Source organism: Lytechinus pictus, chromosome 3, assembly GCF_037042905.1.
Source record: "Lytechinus pictus isolate F3 Inbred chromosome 3, Lp3.0, whole genome shotgun sequence".
NCBI lineage: Eukaryota > Metazoa > Echinodermata > Echinoidea > Temnopleuroida > Toxopneustidae > Lytechinus > Lytechinus pictus.
Window position 1 is genome coordinate 25,857,708 of NC_087247.1, and position 27,224 is coordinate 25,884,931.

A 27,224-nucleotide genomic window follows, 5' to 3' on the forward strand; every position below is an offset into this window, starting at 1 on the left:
GTCGACAGGACCTCACAAAAGAGGCGGGGGGGGGGGGGGAGGGGTAGAAACAGGTATACTGAAATAAATGTAAGTAGGATACATCATGAGAGAGAGAGAGAGGGATACATTGAGCTATAAAAGAGCCCGGTTATAGAGTTAGGGAGAAGAGTAAAGTATAACTTTGCTATTGTGGTAACTTTTATATGGTAACAGCTAGCTAGTCTATAAGAAGCCAATCAAAATTTCCGTAGTAGTTACAATAAGCACAAAGTTGCTATAATTCTAAAAGTCTTTGTAAAAATCGGACAGTTGTTTGTGGAATACAGCAGAACAATTTAAATCATTGTAAATTAAGGGGAACTAGCTAACCTAATTGGAAAGTTGTTTTAAAAGAAGTTTGAAAAGAGGTTTTAAAAAGAGAAAGGTAGAAAGGTGAAGGCTTGAAAAAAAGCACTGAGAAATAAGGCTTTGAAATTAAAACAGTAATGTAAAATTATAATCACTATATTGATCTTTATTGACCACATAAGTCATATCATTTTGATGTAGGGTAAGGACAAGCTTGATAAGCACAAGTCCTCAAGTTTATTCATCAAAATACTCTAGTTTTCTGAATTTTAAACACAACAGGAGCTAAATTGAACTGCGTATTGTTTGGCATTTCAAAACCGAAATTGAAACGAGTTGACAATTTTGATAAACTTTTTATTTACAGTGCATCCCAGAAATGATGAAACTGCATATGGGTTTCTCATTTATTTTTCCTGGCATGTTGTGTTAGAAAAACTACTTGTTTAAAACACTGTTTAAATGATTTTGCATTAACAATGTATTTTATCACTATTATTACATTCAAATTTGAATATGAAGTCATATTTGGTAATCAGAAACTGGTAAAGTTTTTTTGGGCAAGCACTGTTTTCTCCGGTCTTTCACTCTTGGTCTCATTCTTTCTCTTATCCCAATTTCTTTTTCCCACTCTCCTTACTTCCGGTCTCTTTGATCTACTTTGTCTCTATCTCTCTCCCTCCATCACTACCTGTCTTCTCCAACCTGGGTTGGATTGTTTCTAGTCATCCTCTAAATTCAATTACAAGAATTATTTTATATTTCAACAATAAAAAAAAAGAAATTTTTATCTTCAAATGTCCATGAATGGTTTAACAGCCCAAACATTCATAATCAATAAACTAGTTACAGAAATATGGACACTGACACATCAGCAACATGGAACGCCTTGGTTGAATTCGGTGGATGTATAAAAATCTCATTTATTCACAAAATTTATTTCAATTCAACAAAATTGAATATATGACACTTCCAATACCTACAAATATATATATACATCTTTCATTTCATAAGCCAACATGTAACTCACTGTGGACATATGATCCAATTTTCTTGTCAGCATTTAATGCATACATTTTAGGTTTGGCATGATATAAGACATTTGCACTGCTTGCGTTGAGATCTTACTTGTTCAAAATGTGTGGGTCCTGATTTCACATACATGTAGATAGTATTGAATGTGGTCTAAGACAATGGTTTATAAAAATACAAATTATGCTTCATATAGCATATATGTTGAGGAAAGGTCAAATAATGACTGCAAGCGTTTGCAACATAGTGCTAAATTCACCCTTGACTTGTTGGTATACTTCGAGTCCACTGTGTACAAAAAAAAATCAATTAACATACATAGTTGTCTCAACCATGGAAACAAGTATACATCTAGTGCCCTGTGACAAAAGTGTGCATTCATTACAGGAACTTCTAATTACACGTGTTAAATTTTTATGTGTAATTAATGGTTGAAATCTGCATAAAAACATGTTTTCAGACCACAGATTCAAAACCATCTTTGTGATATTGGGCCATAATATTTGCAATTTCTCAGAGTGCTGAAGGGGAATCCTACCATATAAGGTAAATTTGTTTGAATTACAACAAAAATATGGCCAGAAAAGTAAATTTGATATATCTTGAGTGAAAATACTACAGTAAAAAAAAAAAAAATATTAGACACTTTGTGATAATCCATTTCTAATTAGCCAGGTACTAAAATCCCTTTTTTAAAATTATTATTTCTAACACACCTTAAAAAACAGTGCAATTTCAATATGTACCCAAAATACAAAAATTTCAAATTTATTTCTTCCTCTGTAACTGCTCAGAAAAACAATGAACCATCTCAAATAACAAATACATCATTTCATGCAACTGGTAAATTACAGGCATTGTCGCATTGAAACTGTTGCATAATACATCATAGAGTTGCTAATTTGTAATAGTTGATCAAAGCCTCAACAAAATCATCATTTTATTTTCCAGTAAGAATTAGCTCAACTTTGTTATGTTGCTTTCATTTTCCACTTTCATTACAAAACTCCCTTCCAGTCACCATCCCAAGCTTGCACCATCAAATCAAATCAAGATTGATTCTTTCACTATAATCAGTTCACTGCATATGATAACAACAATACATTCCCACGTTGAGAAGTGATATGGAGCCAGGATTTCAATAAAGAGAGGGCAAAGAAAATGTGCCATTTCCTTTAAAAACTTCTAGACAAGCAAAGAAAGAAAGCTAGACAAATGATGCATGCAGTCAAAACTTATGCCTCAGCTATGTCAAGTATACTGTCAGATCAAGATACCGTATTATATTGCACATTTAACTTCTAAAATTCTCACAAATATTCATACGATAATTACTCTCATATGCATTAATGAAACAAGTTAAACAAGCACAACCGTTACGGAAAGAAGGTCTAATTGTCATGGATTCTGTATCATTACATTAAAAGAAAAATGTTCATCTAATCAAAATTAAAATTTGATGAAATCTTGCAATGAAAAATATAATGAAATCATATTCGGTAAGACATACATGTATTTAGTTGATAGAGATTAAGCATCTTAATCCCCCGTTTTTAACATCTCTAGAGCAATATTCAGATCAAACTTGCCAGAAATCATTAATGTTTCTTGCTAATGCAATATATATATGTGAATTTTACAGAATCTAATTGATGGCCCTTCCATCTTTTATTCAATAACAAATAATTGAATAATTATATTTAATTATATAATCATGTTTGCCCCATAACTCACATAATTATGAACACACATTTGTAAATCTTAAAAGTAAGAAAAATGGAAGACAAGTGGATTGATTTTTTTTTCACAAATACACAATGGATGGAACATTCATCAATACCCATTAATAGGAAAAAGAGTAAATGATTCATTACTAAAACAACTGTTATCATTATTTCAGAGTGCACACAAAACTTTTGAGATCCCAGCTTGAAGCTCATACTGTCTATATTTCATGGGTCGTGTCATATTTTTGACAATTTTACTCCTACAGAAAAGTCACTCTCCTTGCATGTCAAATTGAAAGAATTCACAATATTCCTCTACCAAAATTGAAGAGTATATAATATATGACAGTTTATCACAGAACAGATTTGGATTTTTAGTATAGATGTTAGAGCTATATAAGATTTAGAGTTAAATTAAGAAGGTCCGGGTTATAAAGTATGAAAATGCATCATGTCTTCAAATGAAGGAAAATTGTGTTGTTGTCACACTGAATATTAACAGACAGATGACAGATAAAGTACTGAATATGAAAAGCAAAATGTGCTGTATGAGTAGCCCCACCTGCATTACTGCTTACGTTTTTCCTCATATCTCTCTGCAGAACAAATGGAAATTTCTTTACATTTCATGGAATTAATTACACAGCAGTTAAAGTGGTAAATAAAAATCAAATCCAATAGGTGGTGAAATTTTTGAATTAAATAAAAGTCATATTTATATAATTGTTCAAGTTAATACGTATAATTTTTTAAGAGTGGGTAATAATTTTTTGACAATTACTTTGTTAGCACAATAAGATAGTAGCATTACAAGCAAAGTTAATTTTCATTCTTTTTATATTATTAATCATTATTTGGCCGCCGACCAGAGTTGTAAAAAATATATAACTTCCAAATCGAATAAAATATTCTGAATTATCATGAAATTTTCAGAATCAGAACAATTCTGATGAGCATTAACATGCTCTTTAAATCTGCAGTACTGTTTACAAGATCGGTACTCTACAAACACATCAAATATACTGTCTGGAATGCTTCAATCTCCACTAAGTGCACAGAACAATTGCATTTGATGCAACACATTCACATCTTTCAATCAATGCCATGCAACAAAATGAAAACGATCAAATAGTTGGAAGGATCAGTAAGATTTTCTCTTTTTCAATTTTATCCAGAATAAGTTTTGTCAACATTCAATAAAAAGGTACAACATCTGATCAACAACCCTTATCTCTGAAGGTATGTTAAAATTCCACCACTATTTATTTTAGTTTACATTTGTTTCCATTTGGGCAACATAAAAACTAACCACACACTGGCATGAGTAGATGGTGCTGTCAATTATGAATCCATCATATTCATCTATCAATGTTTCCTTAAAACAGTCTGAGAATCTGTCTCTAAAAGGTAGGCTCAAAGTCAATTTCTATTATGGAAAGCCAGCGGTGCCATCATTAAATATCGAGAAGGCAACTGCACTGGACCTTTGTGAACAAAAAGGAATATGGTGATTGGTAATATTAATGAGACATGCACCAAATTTTCTCGGGGGAGCCCAATGATGAGACACTTTTTTAGATTAATAATAATGGCACTGATGGCTGTCCATATTATTTTAGACACAAGAAGGTATTTAAATATGATTCCTACATACTAATTCATCTCTCTATTTATGTTGCACATAGTATTTGGTGTTGGTACATTCTAAGTCTGAATTCATGGCTACCTATGTGGAGCAGTCTTGTTTGATGAAGAGGTTGTTGGTCTTTTTGCTGTCAGCTTTCTGTCCTCTTCAATCTCTCTTTCTCTTTGTTGTTCTTTCTCCAGATTTTCTTTCATCTTTTGTTGTTGTAGCTTTAATGCTCTTTTCTGAAGGGTGAAAACATACATTGAATTTTCACAAATAAGTAATATTCAAAACTGAATATACTCTAGGCCATTTTTTTTCTTTTGACAGAAACAAAATTACTGTGCATACGATTTATTCATTCAAAATCAAATGCAAAAGGTCAGAATGTTTATATCCTTATGATTCCACAAATTTCACATTGGCTTGTAAGTAGAGAAAATTGGACATGAATCTGTACAGAAAGAAGGTGGGTGGGGTTAACCCACACTTTGGCTTAGACTTGATGTGAATTTCGGTCATAGCGTTATACATGTATATTGTGACATCACATCATGTACAGAGTGAAAGCACATTAATTCCCAGAGATATTATTTTTGACCAAAGAGTTCCAAAACCTCAAATAATCTTAAACTGTGGTATATTGAAACACTAATGGACAATGATGAAAGGCAGATGGGAAATAAATAATTATTGAACCTTATACAAACTGTTTCTGCAGAACCAAGGTTCAGTGCAGATACCATTTGAAGCAAGATCAGGTGTAAAGGAATACTTTAACCAGTCCACTCAAGACATTCTTGTGTTCACTAAAAATTTATCTGCACTGCAAAAACTGTGGTGTTAATTTAACATCAGTCTGGAATATATATATGACCACACCAGAGAAGTGTTGAAACAACACCAGTTTAAAATTAAATCGATGCTGTTTTAACAATAATTGGTGTTGTATAAATGCCTATCTGAAATTTGTCCAAAACCAGACCGGTGTTGTTTTAACACTTCTCTGGTGTGGTCATATATAGATTCCGGACTGGTGTTAAATTAACACCACAGGTTTTGCAGTGTGAACAACCATATCCATTCATATAATTCTAATACTGCATTTCAAACAAAATATATTGGCACAATGGACCCATACATGTAAATTTTATTTTTCTATGTTTGATGATGTCACAGAACACACTGATGATTTTCTCCCTGAACACAGATACACACCTTTAACTTGTTAGACTTTTCATGTAATGATGTCATCTCTTTTTTGATGGCTGTCAACTTTCCTTGGTATACCTTGGCTTCAAGCATCTGTTTATCAGAAATCACAATCGATGGTAAGGTCTTGAATTTCTTAACATAACTAAATATCCACACTCAATTACACTTTACAAACAGTGTCCATGATAAGCTTTCTTTCAATAGATATATTGATTGCTGAAACAATAAGAATCCACACAAAAATCGATGAAGTACTTGTATAGTTTATGAAAATCAAAATAAAATGGACAGGGAATTGGTGGCTGGTTCATATTTTGCATGGATCGTCCCAGTCAGGAGCTCTCTAATTGAGGTAATCAGACTCAATGGTTATATGAATAGTTACAGCGCATTATTCAGATGGTGTTATTCAAAAGTCTGATATTCCAAATGATCAGGAGTAAGGTTTGTGAATCTGAAGATTTGTTATTCCGAAAATGAAATAAGGTTTGTTGACCCGAAGGTCTGTATGATTCATTAGTCATTTTCATACTAATTAACCTATATCATTTTTTACTAACAAACCTTATTTTCCTTTCATTCAGATAAATGAATCTTCAAAATATTGAACCTTTGGAATAATACCACAAATTTTCTGAACAAAACCCTTTTTCTTCATTGAACTAATAAACCATTTTTCTTTATCTTACTAATGAACATGTTGGTGTGCAATTTGCATATTTTGGAATAACAAACCTTTGAAGTATTCAAACCTTCAGTATAATGAAAGTCACCTACAAGAATTACTTACCATTTTAGTAAGATCATCAACTACTTTGTTCTCTGAAAACTTTCTGTTTTCTTGCTGGAGTGTTTCAATCAGTAGAACTTGGTTTCTCCTGTCAAATAAAGCAAAATAAAGATGTGTGCGTTATTGTTCCCTAAGAGAAATTTTCCCCTCTTATTTATAATGAAGTATGGCTTTAAACAGTGAGATAAATTGCAAGTTTAACACGGTCGTCAATGATAAGAATCAAACTAACCATATCTGTAAATTTATCTTGGATAATATTGTAATAATCAAACAACTCGAGATGGTGAACTTTGTTTAGAAAGACATTTAAAACTATTTCCCCCCCCCCCCTCCATACCAGCCTGGTAGCCTCCAAGGCACCAACACACAAGTCTGACGGACAGATTGTGTGATTAGCTTTCATTATTGATTGTCTTGATTATTAGATGTAATCAATTTATCACCTGCACATTTAATTGATAAGCTTTGAATTACTGAGCCTTGTTCATAGATAAGATAAAAAGTAATGGTATAGGGAAACCAAAATGTCAGTTTAAAGATATATATATATATATATATATATATTATTGACAGGTAGACTGTTAAGACAGTATTTCTTCATTTCATGCTCAAATTAGAAAATATATGATAAAGAAACTAAAAATGATGTTCATGTATACATATTTGGACAAACTGGTCATTAAAGCAGGTGTGACCGAACATGATATAAGATGTTACTCACGTAAGCTCTGAAAGTGATTCATCATGTTTCTGGAAGTGAGGGAGTATCGCATCCAACAACCCTTGAGTGAGATGATCAATACATGTGTCTGGGATTGGAAGAACTTCTGCCGCTGTGCTACCTTCTCCAACATCTGAAGCACACAGATAAAATCATGTTGTTTTATTTTAATACTAGTACATGTACATTGGTAGATTACTAAAACGCAATATTAATGAATGGCAATTTTTACTTTTATTTTCATTTACAGGCTAACTGTATAACTGGTCAAACAATTATTTCAATTACAGTTAAAGTCAACCATCAAATTATGTGAACAAAACAGTTCAAAGGTAATTAGGAATATTAGATTAGTTGTAAGTAAGTAGAAGATACATGTAAGATCAAATCTATCATGAAATATAACTCTTCTGTAAATTAGTTAACTGCACTGCTCTCTCTATTGCAAAGAAATATAGGCCTACATTTAGAATTAATTACCTGCCCCAATATTTTGGCAATTTGTTGTTAATCCTTGTTGGATACCTGTTTACATGAGAAAGCAAACAATATGTTCACCTTCCCTAAACAATAAGCTTCACATTGAAAGCAAATAATGTGTGATTTGATTTAAATGTGCCTTACCCTTTTAATACAAAAGGGTCACTAGAAGAGTTTTTTTTGTTCAAAACAATTACCTGCTATACAAAATAACTACAAACTGTATTAAAACTTGTAAACTATTGAAGGAAAACCCCTGAAAATATACAGAAATAGCTAGAATTAAAATTTGCATAAAGATACCTGTAGAATTCTGTTCTGCTGCATGCTTCACTTGGCTTTCTTTGGTTTCTTCTGATTCTGATTTCTTTTTAATGTCTATAGAAGGATCTTCTGAGACCGAGACAACTTCTTCTTTCTGGTTGGTTGAAGTTGCCATAGTTAGACTCTGGAGAGAAAAAACAATCAATAGAGTATGAGTGGTGTACTTCGAAGTTTTCAACATTCTTGTGAAATAAAGAGGAATATGTTCTTCTGACTAAAATTGTTCAAAATGTTCCTCATTTCAACAAAGTGAACTCAATGAAACATCTTTTTTCCTTTATATTCTGAAATGCATCGAGACATAGCTATATTATGTGATATGTGCTAACTTCCTATTATTATCCGTATCATACATCTGAGCAGGGCAACTTTAACACATTATTGCCTCCTTATGACTGTGATCATATGATTGGTCTATAATTTTCCAACTGTTTATCCAATATATTGCCCGCTCAGGAAAGTCAATGAGAAAATGCGTAGAAATGTGCAGTCGATAAGGCAGAGCCAACATCTGCATATTCTTCGCGTCCTATTGAACCGCGCAGTGCTATACGTCATAATGTTAATCACGTTGAGACAACGTACGCTAGATACTGCGTCCCAGGCCAGGGACACGTACGTCATTTCAATTATGTCACAATGGTAAAGTTCAGAGGGCCAGTCTGCTCAACATCACAAAATAGATTTCCATTCTTAAACTGTAAAATATCTAAATTTTCACAATTTTTGCTTTAGATGTCTGATTTAGATAATAATAAAAATATTTCTTTCGGGGAACATAAAATATATATTATTTTTATTTATATTTTATTGCGAATTGCGCACGACCCGTGGGCAATTATTTGCATTCACGATCACCATTTTGGATTCGGGGGTGAATTAATACATGTGTGGTACTGCAAATGGGCTTCAAATCACTGATTTTGAGACCTTTACAAGAAAGGACAAAGGGTGAGTCTGTGTCCGATAGTAAGTTTAGTCACTGTGGAGTAAGCTGAATGTATGTTTTGGTCATAATATGTTGCCTTTGTTAACATACAGTGCCACAATTTCTCACTGGTTTTTGAGAGCGAGTAAAAAGGAGTATTTGTCCCCCGATGCTTTGGATAGGTGGAGCGCAGAGTAGCGGTAGTGAAGTGTGGTGGAGCCTGTACGCCTGAGGTACGCTATCCCAACTACAGCTTCATTTCAACTGTGGCTGGTTTTAGTGTTGTCACAACACTAGGGCTGTTATTGATAACATCTTTATCGATAGTCCTGTCGATAATCGCTTGTTTTTGCCACTTTGCGATATCGATAACCTTTCTCTCTGTCGATAATACCCGCTAATATTATGTAGGGACACAGTGATTTTCCGCGGAATTCACAGAAACAGCCCTTTGAAAGTGGCTTTTCGAACAGAAAATCACAGAAAACATATTTTTCATCAAACTGCACAGAACAGCAACAGAAATTACTCCAAAATCTCAACAAAATATGTGCCACAAAACATGATACCACCCCCACTTTGCTATTATTATAGCGAAGTGGGGGTGAGATCATGACAATCTAAACATCGCGACTGCACTCAACTCCATTCGATTAAAACATCACATTTGCTGCCCTCTACATTCGAAGATGTACAGCATGATATCAAAATGGCGGATTGGCGAAAGACATTGACTTCGCAAAACAATGTAAAAAAGCCCCAAAATTATCGATAAAACTTCATCCAACCCTAAAAATATTATTTGCTAACATGAAAGTTGAGGATGTATTTATGCTTAATACCGTATGTCTGTGAAAAGATGCTAGGCCTATGTAGTCATTTACATCCAATGAACACAGATTTTAAAGCGTTCTTGGTACAGTGGCATAAAAAATGCATTTTTATTATGTTCTTTTGTCGATAGTTATCAAATTATCAATGAGTGATCAATGACAATGACAATGAATGATATCGACAGAGAATTTTCTCATTAATCTCAACGTCAGCGATAACATCCCTACACAACACCAACACCAGATTTCAATACCGTACTTGAAATCCCCAATGTCTCAGTCACTGCACTCAACACAACAAAAAGATTTAGTTTAGAACTTTTAAACGTGTACCGTAGGCGTAGTGCAATGCACAGCCCGAGTTCCAGCGACGCGCCATCGGGCACCACACAAAAACACCCCCGACAAGTCGGGCATTCGGAACCTTACGATCCGCTCTAAAGAGTTATGGTGACGGGCGATAAATTCAAGGTACAAATATTGCGAAATGAGGATTCATATCATCGTAAAATGCAATGACAATTAAAGGTACTCTTTACGGAAATTATAAGCGTCTTAATTATACTTACCTGGTAAATCGACGTCTACTTTTTTGCCATCTTCCTGATCTAAACTCAAGACAAGTCAGATTTTCGCAGAGGACAACCGGTTACGCTTACGGGGGTGGGGTGGCGGGGCGCCGGGGGTGGGGTGCGCGAAGGAGGCTTGTGGGGCGGGGCTCGGGGGGGGGGGAAAGCCTTTTGACGCGTTTTTTGTGTTTTAAAAACACATTTGCTCCAACAAAAGTGCTGTTATAGTTTGAAAATAAGCACATTAACTCCCAATTTTCAATTTCCACACCTCTTTGTAACTTACCTATAGACAATTAACCATGAAAAATAATTTGGTGAAAATGACATGGGTGTTGAATAAAGTGTAGCATATTGTAATTCTTAAATTCAAATATAACTTCAATTTTTTTTAGATATGTTTTTGTCGTCTTTCACACCTTATTTTCAAAATTGAAAGTGCTGATACTCTTTAAAGAGCAAATGAATGAGTGGATGCTGATTTCTGAACTATAATGCAAAAAGTTTGGTGAAATTTAGTAATAAACTCAATGTTGTGATCTCTGCGCCTCGGAAGTTTACTAGATAGATGGCGCATAATGAATGCTGTGTTTATTATCTTGTGGGGTCTAAAAACGCAAAAAAAAACTTATTGCGTATTTCTCAAGACCTCTCAAATAACTTCAAAGCTTGATAGCAAAAATCAAGAACATGAACCCATGTTAATTTTTGCATATTTGGAATATTTGGTGCTGCAGTAACACTGCAAAATTTGACATGGATTTCATTTTAACTGTGGAACACCCTTAAGAATTATTTGAAAAATAAAGTGATTTTTTTATGGCAATGTTAGGGTCAAATTCTTCTCTCTGTCATTCCTTGAGTTAAGTGTCCTCTTTTCACTCTCATTAATTTTTTCTTTATATTTTTTACAAATTAATTGCCCTTTTCTCAGTAAATACTCCTCTGTGACACAGCACATTTAGCCTTTTGAAATTCCTACCTATTGCAAATTGAAAGTAGGGCTTCTCATGCAATATTATAGGAGAGTGGCCTCTGCTTTCATCCCTCTTGAATTCGTTATCTAAAAAAATTGAGGGAAACTTAAAATAAGCTCTCTCGTGCATACACTATAGGCCTATATATGCTATGCTCTATATCGATAAATATATATATACATATATGTTTTTTCAAATTCTCAGTCCTACATGCCCCTTTTGAAGATTATTCAGCTTGTAACCCCCACATTGCTGACATCATGACCATCATCATCATCATCAACATCATCATCATCACCATCATCATCATCATCACCATCATCATAATCATCATCATCATAATCATCATCATCATCATAATCATCATCATCATCATCATAATCATCATCATCAACATCATCATCATCATCATCATCATCATCATCACCATCATCATAATCATCATCATCATCATCATCAACATTATGAAATTACTTATCTAACATAATCTCTATCACCCTCTCTTCTCTTCCTGTCTCTCTTTTTTTTTCTCTCTCTCCCTCTCTCATATAATCCCTATCACAATCCATCAAGCTTGATATCAAGATAAATAAAAAGAATGAAATAAATTTTACCATTAAATAATTTCATTGGTAAGTACAAACTATTTGTATAACTGAAATTAGGTAGAAGAGTTCACAGCATATATCATTAGCATATTAACAAAACCATGAAAATATTGTCATAAAAGACGGACAAAAATCTCATAAGAAGAATACTAATGTATTGACCATGATTGCAAACTTCATATTAACAAGATGATACAAAATTAAAATGTTATATGCACAGTTTCAAATGCTAGGAGTTGATTTCCAAATTGTTGGTATTATAAAATTAGATTACTTTGGTGACCTTTTCATAAATATAAAAGAAATGCTATACACGATATTGATATAATAATATCTATAAAAATCTATCAAAAATATCCAAGTCATAAAAACCCATATTTACAATTCACCAAAAATGCTACCAAAAGTCTTCTCCTAAAATTTATTCAGGACAATTGCCAATGATCAATAAACATGCCAGAAATTGTAATGATTTTGCACTTGGCCATTTAAACAAAAGTTTCAGTAACAGGAGATTAAACTGTCATTGATAGAGGGCTTTCATAAAATGGCCAAGATCAGAGCTATTGATTAGATGATTACCAGTAAGGATGAAGCTTTATATATAAAGTTGAATCTGTTTGTATAGTCTAGTCTTTGACTCCCACAATGGGCCCAGCAACATAAAACTTTAATCGACATATCATGGGACTAGTTTTAACGATTGATCATACACAACAATTAACGCAATCAATTGTAGAAATCAACCCTATGACCAATTGCTATTAGCTTTATGTTAATACAGGGCCATGATGTGTTGGGAACCACCTCCTATGATGATCACCATCTACTTGACATACATGTCATCATGCATGGGTATAATGATAATCTCTGATGACTGGATTCCAATACAAAGCATGATAATTTTTGCAATATTAGTACAGTTGAAAATGCATACATAAAATAAAATTTGATAATTTTTTGTGACCCAAATAGAACTATCTTGAGAAGACTTACCCTGTATGTTTACAGATTGATAACTAGAAACTACACCTTAACCCACAGAAGATCCTATTGAAAATACAGTATAGTAATGGTACGCTTTGCACACACACACACACAAAAAAGACTCTAAATTAAGCATCTATAAAAACAATATTTCAGGCTGCTATAAAGATGAAATTTCAGAGGTACATGTATTGACAACACTATGATGCTCAGGTTCATATAGCACATAAAATATAGGCCTACATACTTTGATTTACCAACTAGCATTCCCCGACTAACTTTAACACTCTCAAACCCAGAACACAATATTTGGTTCACTGAACCTGTATTGCTCTGTGCTTTTACAGTATTAACGTGAACCTACGAAGGCTAGATTGAACTGTAAATGGGTTTCATAATAGCATACATTCAGCCATATCACTATTAAAGTCGAAAGCCATCTACATACACTCAGTTTTCATTGAAATATATCACTAGTAATATTAACACATCTAAGGTACAAGTATCATGGATTTGGAATCTGAGATGAGGTAATAGTTATTCAGAAAAAAAAATTGAAAAAATTAAAATAATTTCTATATATACATCCACATGTATTATACACACAATTGCAAATGAAAGACAATAGACATAATATATCAGAAAGACTGTAAATATATAAATTAAACTAAGTTGTTAATTACCTACATGTAATATTGAACAGGTAAGACAATAAACGACAATTAAGTGGAACATACTCTGTCAGCATTTCACAAATAAGAATTTTCTTTGGTACTACAAATATACCTTACATCACAAATTCTTGCAATCATAATTGCACTTAAAAACAAACCAAACATAAAATACATTGATTGTGGGGGCTAATAACATATCAAATGTTCATTTATTTTACAAGAACGGAAAAAATACAACCTGCCAGAACAATGGTTTGGTCCCATCTGATGATTTAATAAAACTGGAAGACTAAGGGTTTGGCATAATTGACAATATTATGGTTTGACAAATTGATATCAACGTTAGTGGCAAAGATCAACTTTTGAACAATATATATTTTTTTTGTAAATTAAGGTATGATGAATAAAGTATCAGTTAACATGATTTTCACAATTCCACTCAAAGGATGTATAGCCCTATTTGCTGCATAAGGAATGTATGAAGCTAAAAATATCAACAAGGTTTTGTATCAATTTACAATAAACTGGAATTTTTTAAGAATTTGATTAGGACAACTCACTATTTAGTAAGTAAGTAACTTCATGGAGAATAACAAATGTCAAGCTAATCATACACCAAAACAAAGTAAATGTTATCATTGATAATCCTAAAAGGACCCTTTTCAAGTAATTTTGTATATTAATATTATGTTGAAAATTCTGCCGTTTTGAAAGACAACATCATTACATTTCAAATTGTAGAATTCAAATTTTGAGTTATATTCAATTTTGATTTCAAATTGTATAAATGCAAATACTAAATTAAATTTGAAAATAAAATTATCATATGAAATGAATAGACTCTCATGTCTTACGTACTTCTGTATTTATATGTCTTACATGTAATTGAGAAGTCAATGGGTATCAAACTCCCATACTGAGCAGCCTTTAGATATCTACCTACATCACACTTAAAAAAGAATATAGGTCAAACTCCATTGCTCATAAAAAAGTTAACAATATTGCATAATCTTTGTAGTGTTTTGTACATACCCTGTATATATGCACATTACACAAAATACATGGAACAAAAACAATATAGTTCTGATATTGAATTTGGAATGCCTTTGAAATTGAAAGAACATGGTTTAAATATTGCAAAAGCAGTTAGGCACTAGCTGGCAGTGATGTAACCCTTTAATCATTTTCAGAATGAAATCACTTACAATAACATGGAGGTGTTTCAAAGATATTAAGATTAACCGAAGTTGCACATATCATGCATGACAATGGCAAATGGATAGCAAAAGGTAAAAAAAAAAATTTAAATAAAAGAACAATATATATCATATTTTTTACATTGATGACAATGCAATACCATGCTGGCTTTGTCTGCCTAAGGCACTTCTTCGTATGATGTGTTTGTTTGGCTCAGATGAAGGGCACATAAGTCAAAATATGAACAGAAATTTGGTTGCTTTGTTGCTTCTTTCCCTTTTGTCATTGTGTTGCGACTATGGGGATAGTTGAGAGCGATCTTGATAAATCTTAAATTTGTCAAAAAATGCCCCATTGAGTCATTTATTTCAATGATATCAGAATACTTGTAGTAATTGCATACTCTTTTTTGACATATCTATTTAAGTTAGTAATTGCATATTCTAAGCTGTACACACACATTAAGAAACAGCTACATACATTACAAAAAGTAAGTATGGTGTATACATATGAAGAACAAGAAAAGTCAATAATACCATCCAGAAAACCCTGTGACAAACTTTACAGTACTGAAAAAATATAAGTATTTGTTCATCCCTTGCAAAATACATACACACATTTACACTTTTGATTTTGATTGCATATTTCATTATCATTAAGGAAGGGTTTGCAACAAATATACAAAAACATGGAAACTTGATATACAATATAAATCAAATATAGAATGTATATTTGGTTAGATCAGTTTGTTATTTTCAGTTCATTTTGAAATGAGTGAATCATCATTTCTTAATGTTTTGAAAAGTTGAGGAATTTTGAGCCATGAATGATGGTAACAACCTATTGCAAGGAGTACCCAATATTTCAGCCATTATACCCCTGCCAAATGAAGGGTATGTGTGTATAAGAATCGGCAGGTTTTCAGGTGGTTGGCCAGTCGGTCCATTTCAAATCTTGCGGCTTGAAATACTTCTTCATTTGTTATGCAAGGTCCATGAAATATGGCATACATGTGTTGGTCTTAAGATGAAGATATGCAAGGTAATCTATTTGAACAGCTTCAGCCTATTACTACAAGAAATCAGTAAAATGTTGCACATTAAATTACTTCCTCACTTCTTGAGCAATACTTATAAAATGCAGCGTGCACTTCACAGGGGAGGGGGTATTTATCACCCTGGGTGATATTTCTACTTACCATCCAGAGTGATATTTCTATTTCTAGTTTAATTCAGAACTCAAACGCTTACAGTATGGCACATGTCCTTGAGGTCTGCCTCTTCAGTGCTTGCTTTTTCCGATCCTTGATTTCCATGGCAACCACTTGACCAATCTGCGTAGTTCCTATTAGAGCGCCCTCTATAGCTGCGAGACAGGACAGGTTAGAGTAGATGTAGATGTCAAGAAGCTGGTTCCCGTTGCTACGTCGCCACAAACATACTTTCTGTATCAAATGATGGAAAGGTTCAAGAGGTCAAATTGAGTTGAATAAATCCAGAATTATAGGCCTACTTGTTTTGTTTAATTTTCTTCTGTATTCATCGTGCACAATTAAGAAAACAAAAATTAAATAAAAGTATCTTGCCTTCAATAGCAAATTAAAAAAAAAATCTTTTACAACTTTAAACGCAACTCTAAAAGAGATGAAAATGTAGAAGAATTTTGAAATCATTAAATTTCATCTAAAATCATACACGTTTATTATGTGGAGAAGAAACTATTATTTATTAAAGGTTTTTTTCTTCTTTTTTTGCTTTAAAAATTATTGCATCATATTTAATACTGAATCAATTTTAGATATACAGATAACATATTTTGTTTACAAAATGACAAAAATTGTGAAGTTGAGAAAATGCACTTATGTCAGTTTTGTTCAATATTTGTTTGCTACATGTAATATAACTGAAACACATTCAATTTCAGTGTATACATTATTGCATTTTATTTGGAGTAGGGTGATTTCTGGTCTTTCCTAATTTTTAGCTCCAACCAATTTTAGTTCCAATACACCACAGATGTTTTCAAGCAAACATTTACTTACCTTATCATTAGATGTTGTCGCAAGGTATTCATTGTCTTTGGTGAAACAAAGGTGCTGGACCGACTTGGCCTAAAAATTGTGGAAATTACAAATAAATCAAGAAAAAAGGGCTTAGTAATTAAAATTCTCGAAATTGATGGCCTAAAGATTTTAAGAGAAATAGCATATTCAGATTCATAAGGAGTTCCTTAATTTTGATTGGCTGAGAGGAACAGGTGTCTGACTGTTACTTTAGTAACTGTTGGGAAAAAAAGACTTTGTCAGATAAAACATCTAACAAGTCTTTCATGAAACTCTCCCCAGGAGTCTAATACACTATACCTATGGATCTTTTGGTAACTCTATAACATGCCCTCGATAACTGATCTATAAATGATAGATAAACTTAGCTAACATTTTCAGTTATTATATTGGATAATGAAGAAAATATGAAATGAAATAAACACATGTGCACTATAAGAATATTATCAAGTTCACTTATCATATTTTAATCAATGAACCATGGCATTAGTACAACACAATTCTTCCACATAACTTTCAATGGATCACTGTGATTTGGTGACAATCATAACAGATATTTTAGATTCATACCCTGATTTGCAAATCCACTCTGGTCATCTGAAGATCCCAGACAAGTGCGTTGGCACCTTCCATTCCACAGGCCACATGGCGCTCATCAGGACTAACTCCTAGACAATTGATAGGACTCTGGTTCCCTTCCAGCTTTACCAAATCACTGGATGAAGTCAGTTTCACATAGACAAGTCCTGCATCACTCGCTACCACCAGAATGTCCATCAAGGTAAGGCAGATGTTGGAGGTGTTGCCTTTAACATCAAGGTCAAACTGCCGCTGAGTCTTCAGAGATTGAATGTTTATTACCCGGACAGTATCATTTGCATACGCAACTGCTATGTATCGTTCATCTGGACGGACTGCTATGGAAGCAACTGCAATTTTGTCTCCTGGAAGGACATTCAAGACCTTCTTGTGTCTCAGATCTGCAATAACTACACATCCATCCGAGCATCCTACAATCGCAGTTTGGGCAGTGTCAGTTGCTGCAAAGCAGGTTACCCTGCTAGTTTCATCGTCTCTCATCTTTAAATGCACACTTTTCATAGCATCACTCTCCCAGATGCTAATCGTAGGTTTCTCCGGGAACTGCTGATGGACCACATACTGAAGATCTTTGGTTATTGCTGCCATGTCTTTCTTATCAATAAACTTGTGATGGTGTTGTGACAGGTATTGAGGTGAGATGTCCCATAACTTGATGTAAGGAGTGTTGAAGGATGCAGATGCAAGTTGGTTATTGTGCCGTTTGAGGAGAGAGATATCGCTTTGTTGACCATCTAAGACTTGAACCTTGGTCCCACTGATCAAGTCCCACACTATGATGATGTCATCATAACCTCCGGACACTAGAAGACTGCTTTCAGTCGCGACCTCAATGTTCTCGATGGACTCTTCATGACCTGAAACATACACAAGTTTACATTGTAACACAAGTACTAAGGATGCACTACTCGAGTAGTCTGAAAATCTTTGGTTTGTAGGGTCATTAATAAAAACAAATTCATGAAGATGAAATGCAAAAGATCAACTCCAATCCTCAAAGCACACATCCATTATATCTCAGACTAATCATATTGTTTCTACAAGTCTTACATTTCACTTAATAGCATCGACCCACAATTGAACATGTCTTCATTAGAGGTGATCCATTGGTTATTTACACTTCAAATACAACACCATTCGTGTGGTTAATTTACAACAAATATAACCCTTATCCTACTAGATTAAACATGGAAAAAATATATGCCCAGAATGAAAAAAACAAACAAGTGGAATGCCTCTGGCGGTCTCACCTGCATCACGCGATTCAATATAGCAGCAGTGCTGACTTTGAAAAACACCATTTAACTAATTATTCACAAAAAAACACCATTCATATAATGATACAATACTGTACGTTCATTGACATTGGACCTTGATCATGTGACCTAAAACTTGTCAGTGATACTTGATTACCCCTATATCCACATTTTATATACTATATCTATAAACTTTGAAAGTTATGACAGCAATCTAATAATTACCTCTAAAATGGCCAAAGTTCAATGACCTTAAATGACCTTTGACTTTAGTCATGTGACCTGAAACTTGCATGAGATGTTCAGTGATACTTGACGACACTTATGTCCAAGTTTTATGAACTAGACCAATATACTTACAGAGTTATGATGGTAAACAAATACCCCCAACATGGCCAATATCCATTGACCTTTGACCTTGGTCATGTGACCTGAAACTCGCACAGGATGTTCAGTGATACTTGATTACTCTTATGTCCAAGTTTCATGAGTCAGATCCATAAACTTTCAAAGTTATGATGGTAATTCAACAGATACCCCCAATTTGGCTTAAGTTCATTGACCTTTGACCTTGGTCATGTGACCTGAAATGCACACAGGATGTTCAGTGATACTTGATTACTCTTATGTCCAAGTTTTATGAACTAGACCAATATACTTTCAAAGTTATAATGGTAATTCAACAAATACCCCCAATTTGGCCAAAGTTCATTGACCCTTAATGACCATTGACCTTAATCATGTGACCTGAAACTTGCACAGGATGTTCAGTGATACTTGATTACTATTATGTCCAAGTTTCATGAATCAGATCCATAAACTATCAAAGTTATGATGGTAATTCAACAGATACCCCCAATTTGGTCAAAGTTCATTGACCCTAAATGACCTTTGACCTTGGTCATGTGACGTGAAACCCATGCAGGATGTTCAGTGATACTTGATTAACCTTATGTCCAAGTTTCATGAACTAGGTCCATATATTTTCTAAGTTATGATGACATTTCAAAAACTTAACCTTCGGTTAAGATTTGGTGTTGACGCCGCCGCCGGAAGAGCGGCGCCTATAGTCTCACTCTGCTATGCAGGTGAGACAAAAAACTAACATGATTCCTTTTTCATACAGCAATTGACAATGCTTTTATAAAGTGGTCTGTTATCTGGGCTCTTTCAGTCTGGATCAACTGCTTGATAAACATTTTGAATCCATTTCTTTGACTGTGTTGAGGTGGACCTACCTTGTAATGTGCTCTGTAAACACTTCTTCACATAGTCCCAGACGTAGATGTTATTATCAGCCGCTACTATCAACAAGCTCAAATCTTCTTTGATGCACAGACCGGCTACTGGCTTTTGTTCAAACACAGTTTCTGTCAAAGCCACAACTCCCTTCATATTCTTGTTCTCATCTGGTTGAATTAAGCACTACAGAGAAACAATGATAAATCAAGTCATTACCAATTGAAGATGAGATCAAATTGTCACATTATTTGGATCAAACATTCAGTGTAGAGATTTGAACATTATAATTTCTAACAAAATATGTAAGCATGATTTCTTAAAGTGTCATATAACATATAAGAATATATTTTGGTTATGCATTTTCTATAAAAGGACTTGAAGCTATTGATTTAGATTTCCAATCATTTCAAATTTAGTGTTACAAAATTCAGTGCCAACATAAGTCTCTCCATGTAGTAATCACAACTACTATATTAAAATTTATGATGTGAAAGCACCAAAATGAACGTATCAGCAAGCAGAATTATAATCAAGATATAAAGGATAGAGAGGTCTGTACAAGTTGGGATAAAAGAGGCAACTCACAAATGTTCCATCGACATATCCAATTGCTACATGTCCAAGCTCTGTATTCGTAATGCAGTTAACTTGACCTTCATGAGGGTGAAGGTCAAAGAGCAGTTCATAGGTCATCATGCTGTGAGTGAGGAAGTGACCATTCTGTGTTATGATGTGTAGGTACTGGTCATTTGAAGACAAACAAAGTCCCTTGATGTCACCACTGGGTACACTGATGGTGTGTTGCAGGGCACCAGATCGGATAAGGTATATCTGAAAATATCAAAACCATAACAAAATAATAAGTTACTGTGCCTAAATACTGAACAAACAATACATAGTGTTGTAGGCCACAAATTATCATATCTTCATCAAACTCGTTAAGAAATTCATATCAAGAAATGTAGTATCATGATGCAAATTACTTATGTCGGAAAGTGGAATTTTCATTTAGGTTGCTTAAGAAGAATGTGCCTAATTTGCATATTATTTTCGTACAGGTGTTTGGAATTCTCTTGATCGGCCGGATCACTGGATAGGGTTAGGATGATCGATGTATGTACACTCGAAAAATATAATTCTAGTTATTTTCTAATCCTTGTTATGTATTTTAAAGGATTTTAAGGATTTGTTTTCTCGTAATATTGAGTGAAAACAATATATATACTTATATCTTTTCATATTGGCTGTTTCAAAGTTAAATTTTTTGGGGTGGTTCCGTGACTCCACTGCTTGTTGGCATTTTACGTTAGGTAGATTATTGCACGTCCTGGTTCTGGTGCAGGTCGGACTGCAATCGAAGCAGGCCTGGGAAAGGGCTGATGTAAGTGTCGTTTTATCTTATTTTTGCATAGAATTACAGTAAAATGTAATTAATTTAATAACTAATAGTTTCTATACTATCGTGGACAAAATTTTGAGAAAAGAATGACTTGTTTTAAGATTGAATTTAGTCACTTTTACTTTCATGACTTTAGCAAAGCAAGTGTATCTCGGTCAGGTTCAAAGACGAGTTGTAACTTACAAATTATGAGGATATTTACTGGTTTACTTTTTGTGCTAGACATTGTTGGGAATAATGAATATAAGTAATACTTGATATTTGAAAGGTTAGGAATTTAGGATTACTTGTTGAATTGAAGAGAAAGTTTTAGTAGATTATTTAAAAGATAACATAGAGGGCGTTCTATAGTAAACATTGTATTTCAAGATGGCGGCGCCCATGGTAAGGTATGCTTCTAGCTGACCTCGTTTTATTATATGATGTGATGATTTCTGATTATGGTTCTGAACTAAGAAGTTAGATCTATGACTTCTTTGCTTACTGAACATACACATATTGTTTGTAGACTTAAATTACTCTTTTAATTGCAGTATCAGATGAGTAAACTGTAATAGAGAATGGTTGTGTTAAGCTCAATAGACAGAAATATGCAGCTTGACTCCGTTCGATACAAAGCTACTTGCTCTATTTCAAGTACTTAGGTCTCGATCAAAACTTTGGAATTAATGAACATAGTTTTTACTAACTGGATTATTTATTCTTGCAAAAGAAAACAGATATTTGTGAGTTGATATCATTACCAATGATTATCCACATTCAGGGAATTCTAAGCAATTTTATCATGAGTTGGAGTTATGATTATCTTATGGTTATGATTGTTGCTTTCTTTAATTATAGCTGGTCCGACTCATTTGATCCTCATCGAGATTTTGATAATGTAGAAGCTGCTACTCCTTTGTGGTATCCTGGGTGATGTAGGTGGTGTGTAACCACCAGTAGCCTCTGACTTTGGGTAGGCATTAATTACATGGACTCTTCTATTTCTGTGTATAAATTATTCATTTTAATAGAATATCGTGATGTATACAGTGTATGATGCATTCTTATGTCATCTGACTAAATATGAGTAATATGCTTATTACATCTACTAAATAGTTTTGAGAGCTACAACGATAATATTTACAAGCTGTTTTTGAGGAATGCATGTATTTTATCATTTCAGTAAATGATAGAGATGAATACACCCCACTTTCAATATCAATATTTTGCCATGTATTCAATATCTGCAGTCTATTATGTACATTGTGTGATGCAAGTGCTAATGACATGTTTTTGAAATGGTGTTATTGATAATCTTATTTCATTTCTGTCATTGCAGGGTTGTTGTTTTGTTACTCCTTTCATTTTGTTGGTTTTGGCAAACCTCAATAAAGTCGAAGAAGCTCAGATCTGGTGTCCCGTAGCATCTGTAAAGTTTGCTCCATTACGGTCTTAATTGGCTAACTCAACCCACCCCCCGACACTTACATAATGAATGTTTGGCAAATACACATTCAATAACAATGGTAACAAATTTGGGGTATTTAAATGCAAACTGAGTACTAATGGCTTCAAGTCCTCTACAAGGGGCATTGTAAAAATAATAATCATTACCTTACCAAAAAGCATTAGTACATTTAATAAAACACTATTCACAGAGAATACATATCTACACAGGGACTGGAGTGAATGAAGAGTGAGTTCTCACTACAAAGGGTAATAAGGAATGATTGGTGTAGTAAAAGTTATTGTTCTTTTATTGCACAATAAAAGATTGCATGATCATTGGCTGCCAAAATGCCAAAAAGGACATCCACAATTCATTCCCCACTGTAGTGTTACCCTTATATCCCCCTCGAATCACAAGTTTATCCACCCACACACAAAGAAAACATCTTTATTAAAAAATGTGTAGTCATTGAAACAGTTTTCTTTTTCAAACACATGCACACGTTGATATCAATATTAGCATTTTTAATTTATTTGATGCAAGATAAAAGGCAATGTAGACAAAATGCCTTGCTCAAGGGCCGTGCCGGGAATCAAACGCTGGACGTCAATGGTGCAGTCGGGCGTCTTAGACCACTCTACCATGGCACCTTACCAACATAATGTTGAGATAACTACTGAGCCACAGATAGTAATATAAGGATCATAAGAAGTATACTTCATTTTATACGCTCGTACCTTGACTTCCTTTGCTGCACCGAACAAAATGGTCTCAGAGCTCTCGGGCAAGATGATGCAAGTCTGGTGATCATCTCTCTTGCCTAGATCATCAGTCTTACTGTCAATGACAATCCTTGAAGAAGGATCACCACTCTGCATGTTCCACACCTGAATGGCTCTAGACTCCTTGATGTATCCCACAAACCATCGGTTGTCATGTGAGAAGGTCACATGACTCACAGGCTTGCCTATGTCATGAAAAGAAGAACAAATAAGTGAAATAACCACTGGTTTATGCAGCATACAAAATCTTTATTTGTCTGTATTTTACAGAAATACGTTTCTTCAAATATCACAAATTATTAAAGGTGGAAATTGCTCTTTCTCGTTCCACAAACTTGTCAGGTGGGTGTTTCATAAAGGTGTTTGTAAAGTTACGCACAACTGGAACAAGTTCTTAGGTGCTAAGTCAGCTATATAGGAATTGTCATGTACCGTATGCAAGGGTCATCAGTTGTGCGTAAATTCATTTATAACTTACAAACAGCTTTATGAAACACCCGTAAGGACTGTTGGCAGGCATGGACTACTGTTCAATACATTGAATGAATATCACTGACCTTGAATATCTTTCACAGAGTAGAGCAATTCATCTAAGCCTAGCTCCCAAATGTACACAGCTCCCTCTGTATCTGACGTTGCCAGATAGCGACCATCATCACTTATTGACAGATCACAGATGTCACCTGTAGAGGGATTAAAAGCAACAAATCAATTCCTCTTTTAAAACTTGATGACAGTATGGTTAGATATTTGAATAAATGAAAAAAACATCTTTATTGAACTTTTATTGTTCAACTAGTATAATTAAAAACAAAGAATTTTCTGTTACTAGAGATAAATCAAGCTGAGGAGTCCATAAAATATACTTCCCTGGGGAATCAGTGCACAGGCCTAACAGTAACATTAGCTAGACACTGCGCCTGAAAATCAATATAAGTTGGCAATGAATGTGCATGAGGAACAATTATGGAAAATAGACTCCTAAGAGTACTTGATGATAGATAAACAGGGCCTTCAAATACTTGAAATCATTCGGTACAATCCATTTCTAATAGTTATCAATGATGAATAAATTTATGGACTTGCGACCTGCCAAAACAGGAATTTGAAATGCAAATGTTCCCCATTGGTCAAGGACAGGGAAAATGTCTAGGCCCTACAACCAAACAGAACAAAATCCTACCATGATGCCCAATGAGAGTAGTGCGCATTGGTCCTCCAGGGGTAGGGAAGAAGCTCATCTGAGGAATGAGAAGAAGCTTGTTAGTATCCTGACACCATGTTCTACATCCCGCTATCACTCGACCAATCAAGTCAGGGTACTGTCCTTCAAAGTAGCTCAATCGTCCAAGAAGCTCGATGGCTACGGGCTGAGTGTTGTTCTTGAACTCTAGAGTAGGTTTGGCAAGTCTGGAGGAAATTAAATGATAAAGCTTGTTATTCCTTATCTTTTTTAGTGAAAACACCATTTCATATCATGCAATTTTATCTTACATACCAACATCCAAATGGCACTTTGAGTGGTTTGATAAAAACAACTCAGATAGGTGAAAAGAATGTAATATCTCAGGAATAATCAATACATGCCAAAGACACTACTGCAGATTTAGATCATGAAGAAACATTAATCATCAACGTATTCCCAATGAAACAAGAAAGAAAAACCTATTACACTGACATTTGCTACAGGATTTATTCCATTAAAGCTGTAGATATCAGTAGAAACTTAGAAAGTTTAAGTGGTAAAATTTGTGTCACAAGCCAAATCTTAATGAGAGACAAACTAATCAATTCTTTGATGTCTGACATGTAAATAATATTCAGTAATTGTGCTGTCCTACGTGTTACTTTTGGTAATTAATATTTATTGTAATCTTACCTGAGTGTGTCTTGTAGGAGTCCAAGCTGAGTACAAACCTCAGAGCCTAGGATGTTGGGATATGTGAGGGCCCAGGACAATTCCTCAATCACATACTGAGTTGAGTTGGCTAGCATGGATGTGAGGATGAACTCAAAGTTACCAAAAGTGCTCTGGGTTTGGAATAAGAAATCATGATAAAATATTGAAATGTAGTCTAGCAAATAGGTAATACAAAGAAATAATCAAATGAGCTTGTAGTACTCACAGAGAGATAGTAAACACCATTGCGAAGTGAACGAACTATAAACAAGTCAACAAACAGAACTACAAACAAGTCAACAAATGAAATATATGTATATAATGTTTGTTTGTTGGTATGTTAGGCAATATTTCAGCTGGTCAAGAAAAACCTTTGTTTAAAATGCATGCATAACAATGTGTTCATAAATAAGTCTACAGTGATAAATCAATTGAATGGTATGTCATTTGCAACCTTGGAAACTGAAAGTCTTATCTAATCATACCCTGTTAATGATTTGAAGCCTTAAAAGCATTGCTATGCAGACCTACCTCAACAAACCTTGGAATATCTTTGGCAAAGAGTAGACTGTATGGGAGCTCACTGATCTTCCTCTGGTTAAATTCCTTATCAAATCTGAGAGGCTGAGAGGCCACTTTACGATACGCTTGTAAGGTCTCATGTCTCTGTGTCAATACCAGGGTCTACATGCAGTAAAGACAATGAGATACGTGAAAGAAACCTTCAGGATATAGGTTGATGAGCGTCACAATGTAAATCTAGTAAATTCTAATGTATATTTGAGTTTCCAAATAAACTCAGTTGTTTATTAGCGACATTGGTGCATTACTCAGGTAAAGTATTACACATTCTTCTATATCTCATTCAATATTTGTTAAAACTAATTTGTATTCATCAATTGAGAAATGCATGCGATCTCTAACAACATTAACACAAGAAGGTTCTGCCAGTGCATCAATACCTCAAGTTTGATTACAATCAGAGTCACAGACGCAAGTTACTTTGTTAAAAGATAGTCCAATGAAACTTCCATATTTAAACTTAAATGACTTCGGACCTTGGCATCTGTTATACCAATGCATGAAGATGCCACATTGCATCTATGAACCAAGTATGGTTGTCATCGGAGCATCTGATAGTTATTTGTAACACGAGAGTCTGCCAGGCACACTATTTAATTTGTGACAGAAAATAGGAGGACAATAGTGAGACGGATGCAAATTGGATTCATTATGCTCGCCTTCACCAATGGTGAGCAAGACAGAAATGAATCATTTTTACAGCTTTCATGATGATTGGGAGTTAATCCACTTACCTTTGGCTTATCACTCCACCTAGCCTCAAAGAAATCAGCTAAAACCTGGTAACGTTGTCTTGCTATCTCAGGATCATTCAGATACCTGGCTTCAGCTGCTTCTTTAAATTGTCTAGCACACACAAAAATAAAAAAGAGTAAAGATAAAAGTAATTTCCAAAATGAATTTAAATAAGACTATGCCAGTACATCAGTTATCTTTCATATTTTCTC

General features: G+C 34.1%; 2 protein-coding genes and 1 long non-coding RNA gene across 6 annotated transcripts in view; 1 reads left to right on the plus strand and 2 right to left on the minus strand.

Annotated features, from left to right (window-relative positions):
- Nucleotides 1-1,228: 1,228 nt before the first annotated feature.
- On the minus strand, nt 1,229-10,680 carry LOC129256430 (biogenesis of lysosome-related organelles complex 1 subunit 6-like). Its single transcript, XM_054894638.2, has 6 exons — nt 10,580-10,680; nt 8,229-8,373; nt 7,446-7,578; nt 6,722-6,809; nt 5,935-6,021; nt 1,229-4,958 (listed from the first exon to the last, which is right to left on the minus strand). The coding sequence occupies exons 2-6, from the start codon at nt 8,362-8,364 to the stop codon at nt 4,812-4,814; spliced, it is 591 nt and encodes a 196-aa protein (XP_054750613.2). The 5' UTR covers nt 8,365-8,373; nt 10,580-10,680; the 3' UTR covers nt 1,229-4,811.
- A 1,619-nt stretch (nt 10,681-12,299) lies between these two features.
- LOC129257545 (NACHT domain- and WD repeat-containing protein 1-like) overlaps nt 12,300-27,224 on the minus strand; it is a 32,214-nt gene continuing 17,289 nt past the window's right edge. For all 4 annotated transcript variants that reach the window (XM_064096705.1, XM_054895898.2, XM_064096706.1 and 1 more), the window contains 11 exons: nt 27,012-27,123; nt 26,227-26,379; nt 25,675-25,826; nt 24,979-25,205; nt 24,353-24,478; nt 23,751-23,980; nt 20,768-21,013; nt 20,179-20,365; nt 17,655-18,541; nt 17,064-17,132; nt 12,300-16,466 (listed from right to left, as the gene is read on the minus strand). In XM_064096705.1, the coding sequence (XP_063952775.1) occupies nt 16,269-16,466; nt 17,064-17,132; nt 17,655-18,541; nt 20,179-20,365; nt 20,768-21,013; nt 23,751-23,980; nt 24,353-24,478; nt 24,979-25,205; nt 25,675-25,826; nt 26,227-26,379; nt 27,012-27,123 (2,587 nt within the window). In that variant the 3' untranslated portion in view covers nt 12,300-16,268. The remainder of the gene's footprint in view (nt 16,467-17,063; nt 17,133-17,654; nt 18,542-20,178; nt 20,366-20,767; nt 21,014-23,750; nt 23,981-24,352; nt 24,479-24,978; nt 25,206-25,674; nt 25,827-26,226; nt 26,380-27,011; nt 27,124-27,224) is intronic.
- LOC135153560 (uncharacterized) lies at nt 22,463-22,970 on the plus strand. Its single transcript, XR_010293004.1, has 2 exons — nt 22,463-22,536; nt 22,903-22,970. It is a non-coding gene; the product is annotated as an uncharacterized LOC135153560 (long non-coding RNA).

Coding starts and splice junctions, on each gene's coding strand:
- LOC129256430 (XM_054894638.2), bottom strand. CDS start 8,364: ATGGCAACTTCAACCAACCAGAAAGAAGAAGTTGTCTCGGTCTCAGAA. Junction 7,579..8,228: donor AGCAGAACAGAATTCTACAG/GTATCTTTATGC, acceptor TGTGTGCTTCAG/ATGTTGGAGAAGGTAGCACA. Junction 4,959..5,934: donor AAAAGTCTAACAAGTTAAAG/GTGTGTATCTGT, acceptor TTCACCCTTCAG/AAAAGAGCATTAAAGCTACA.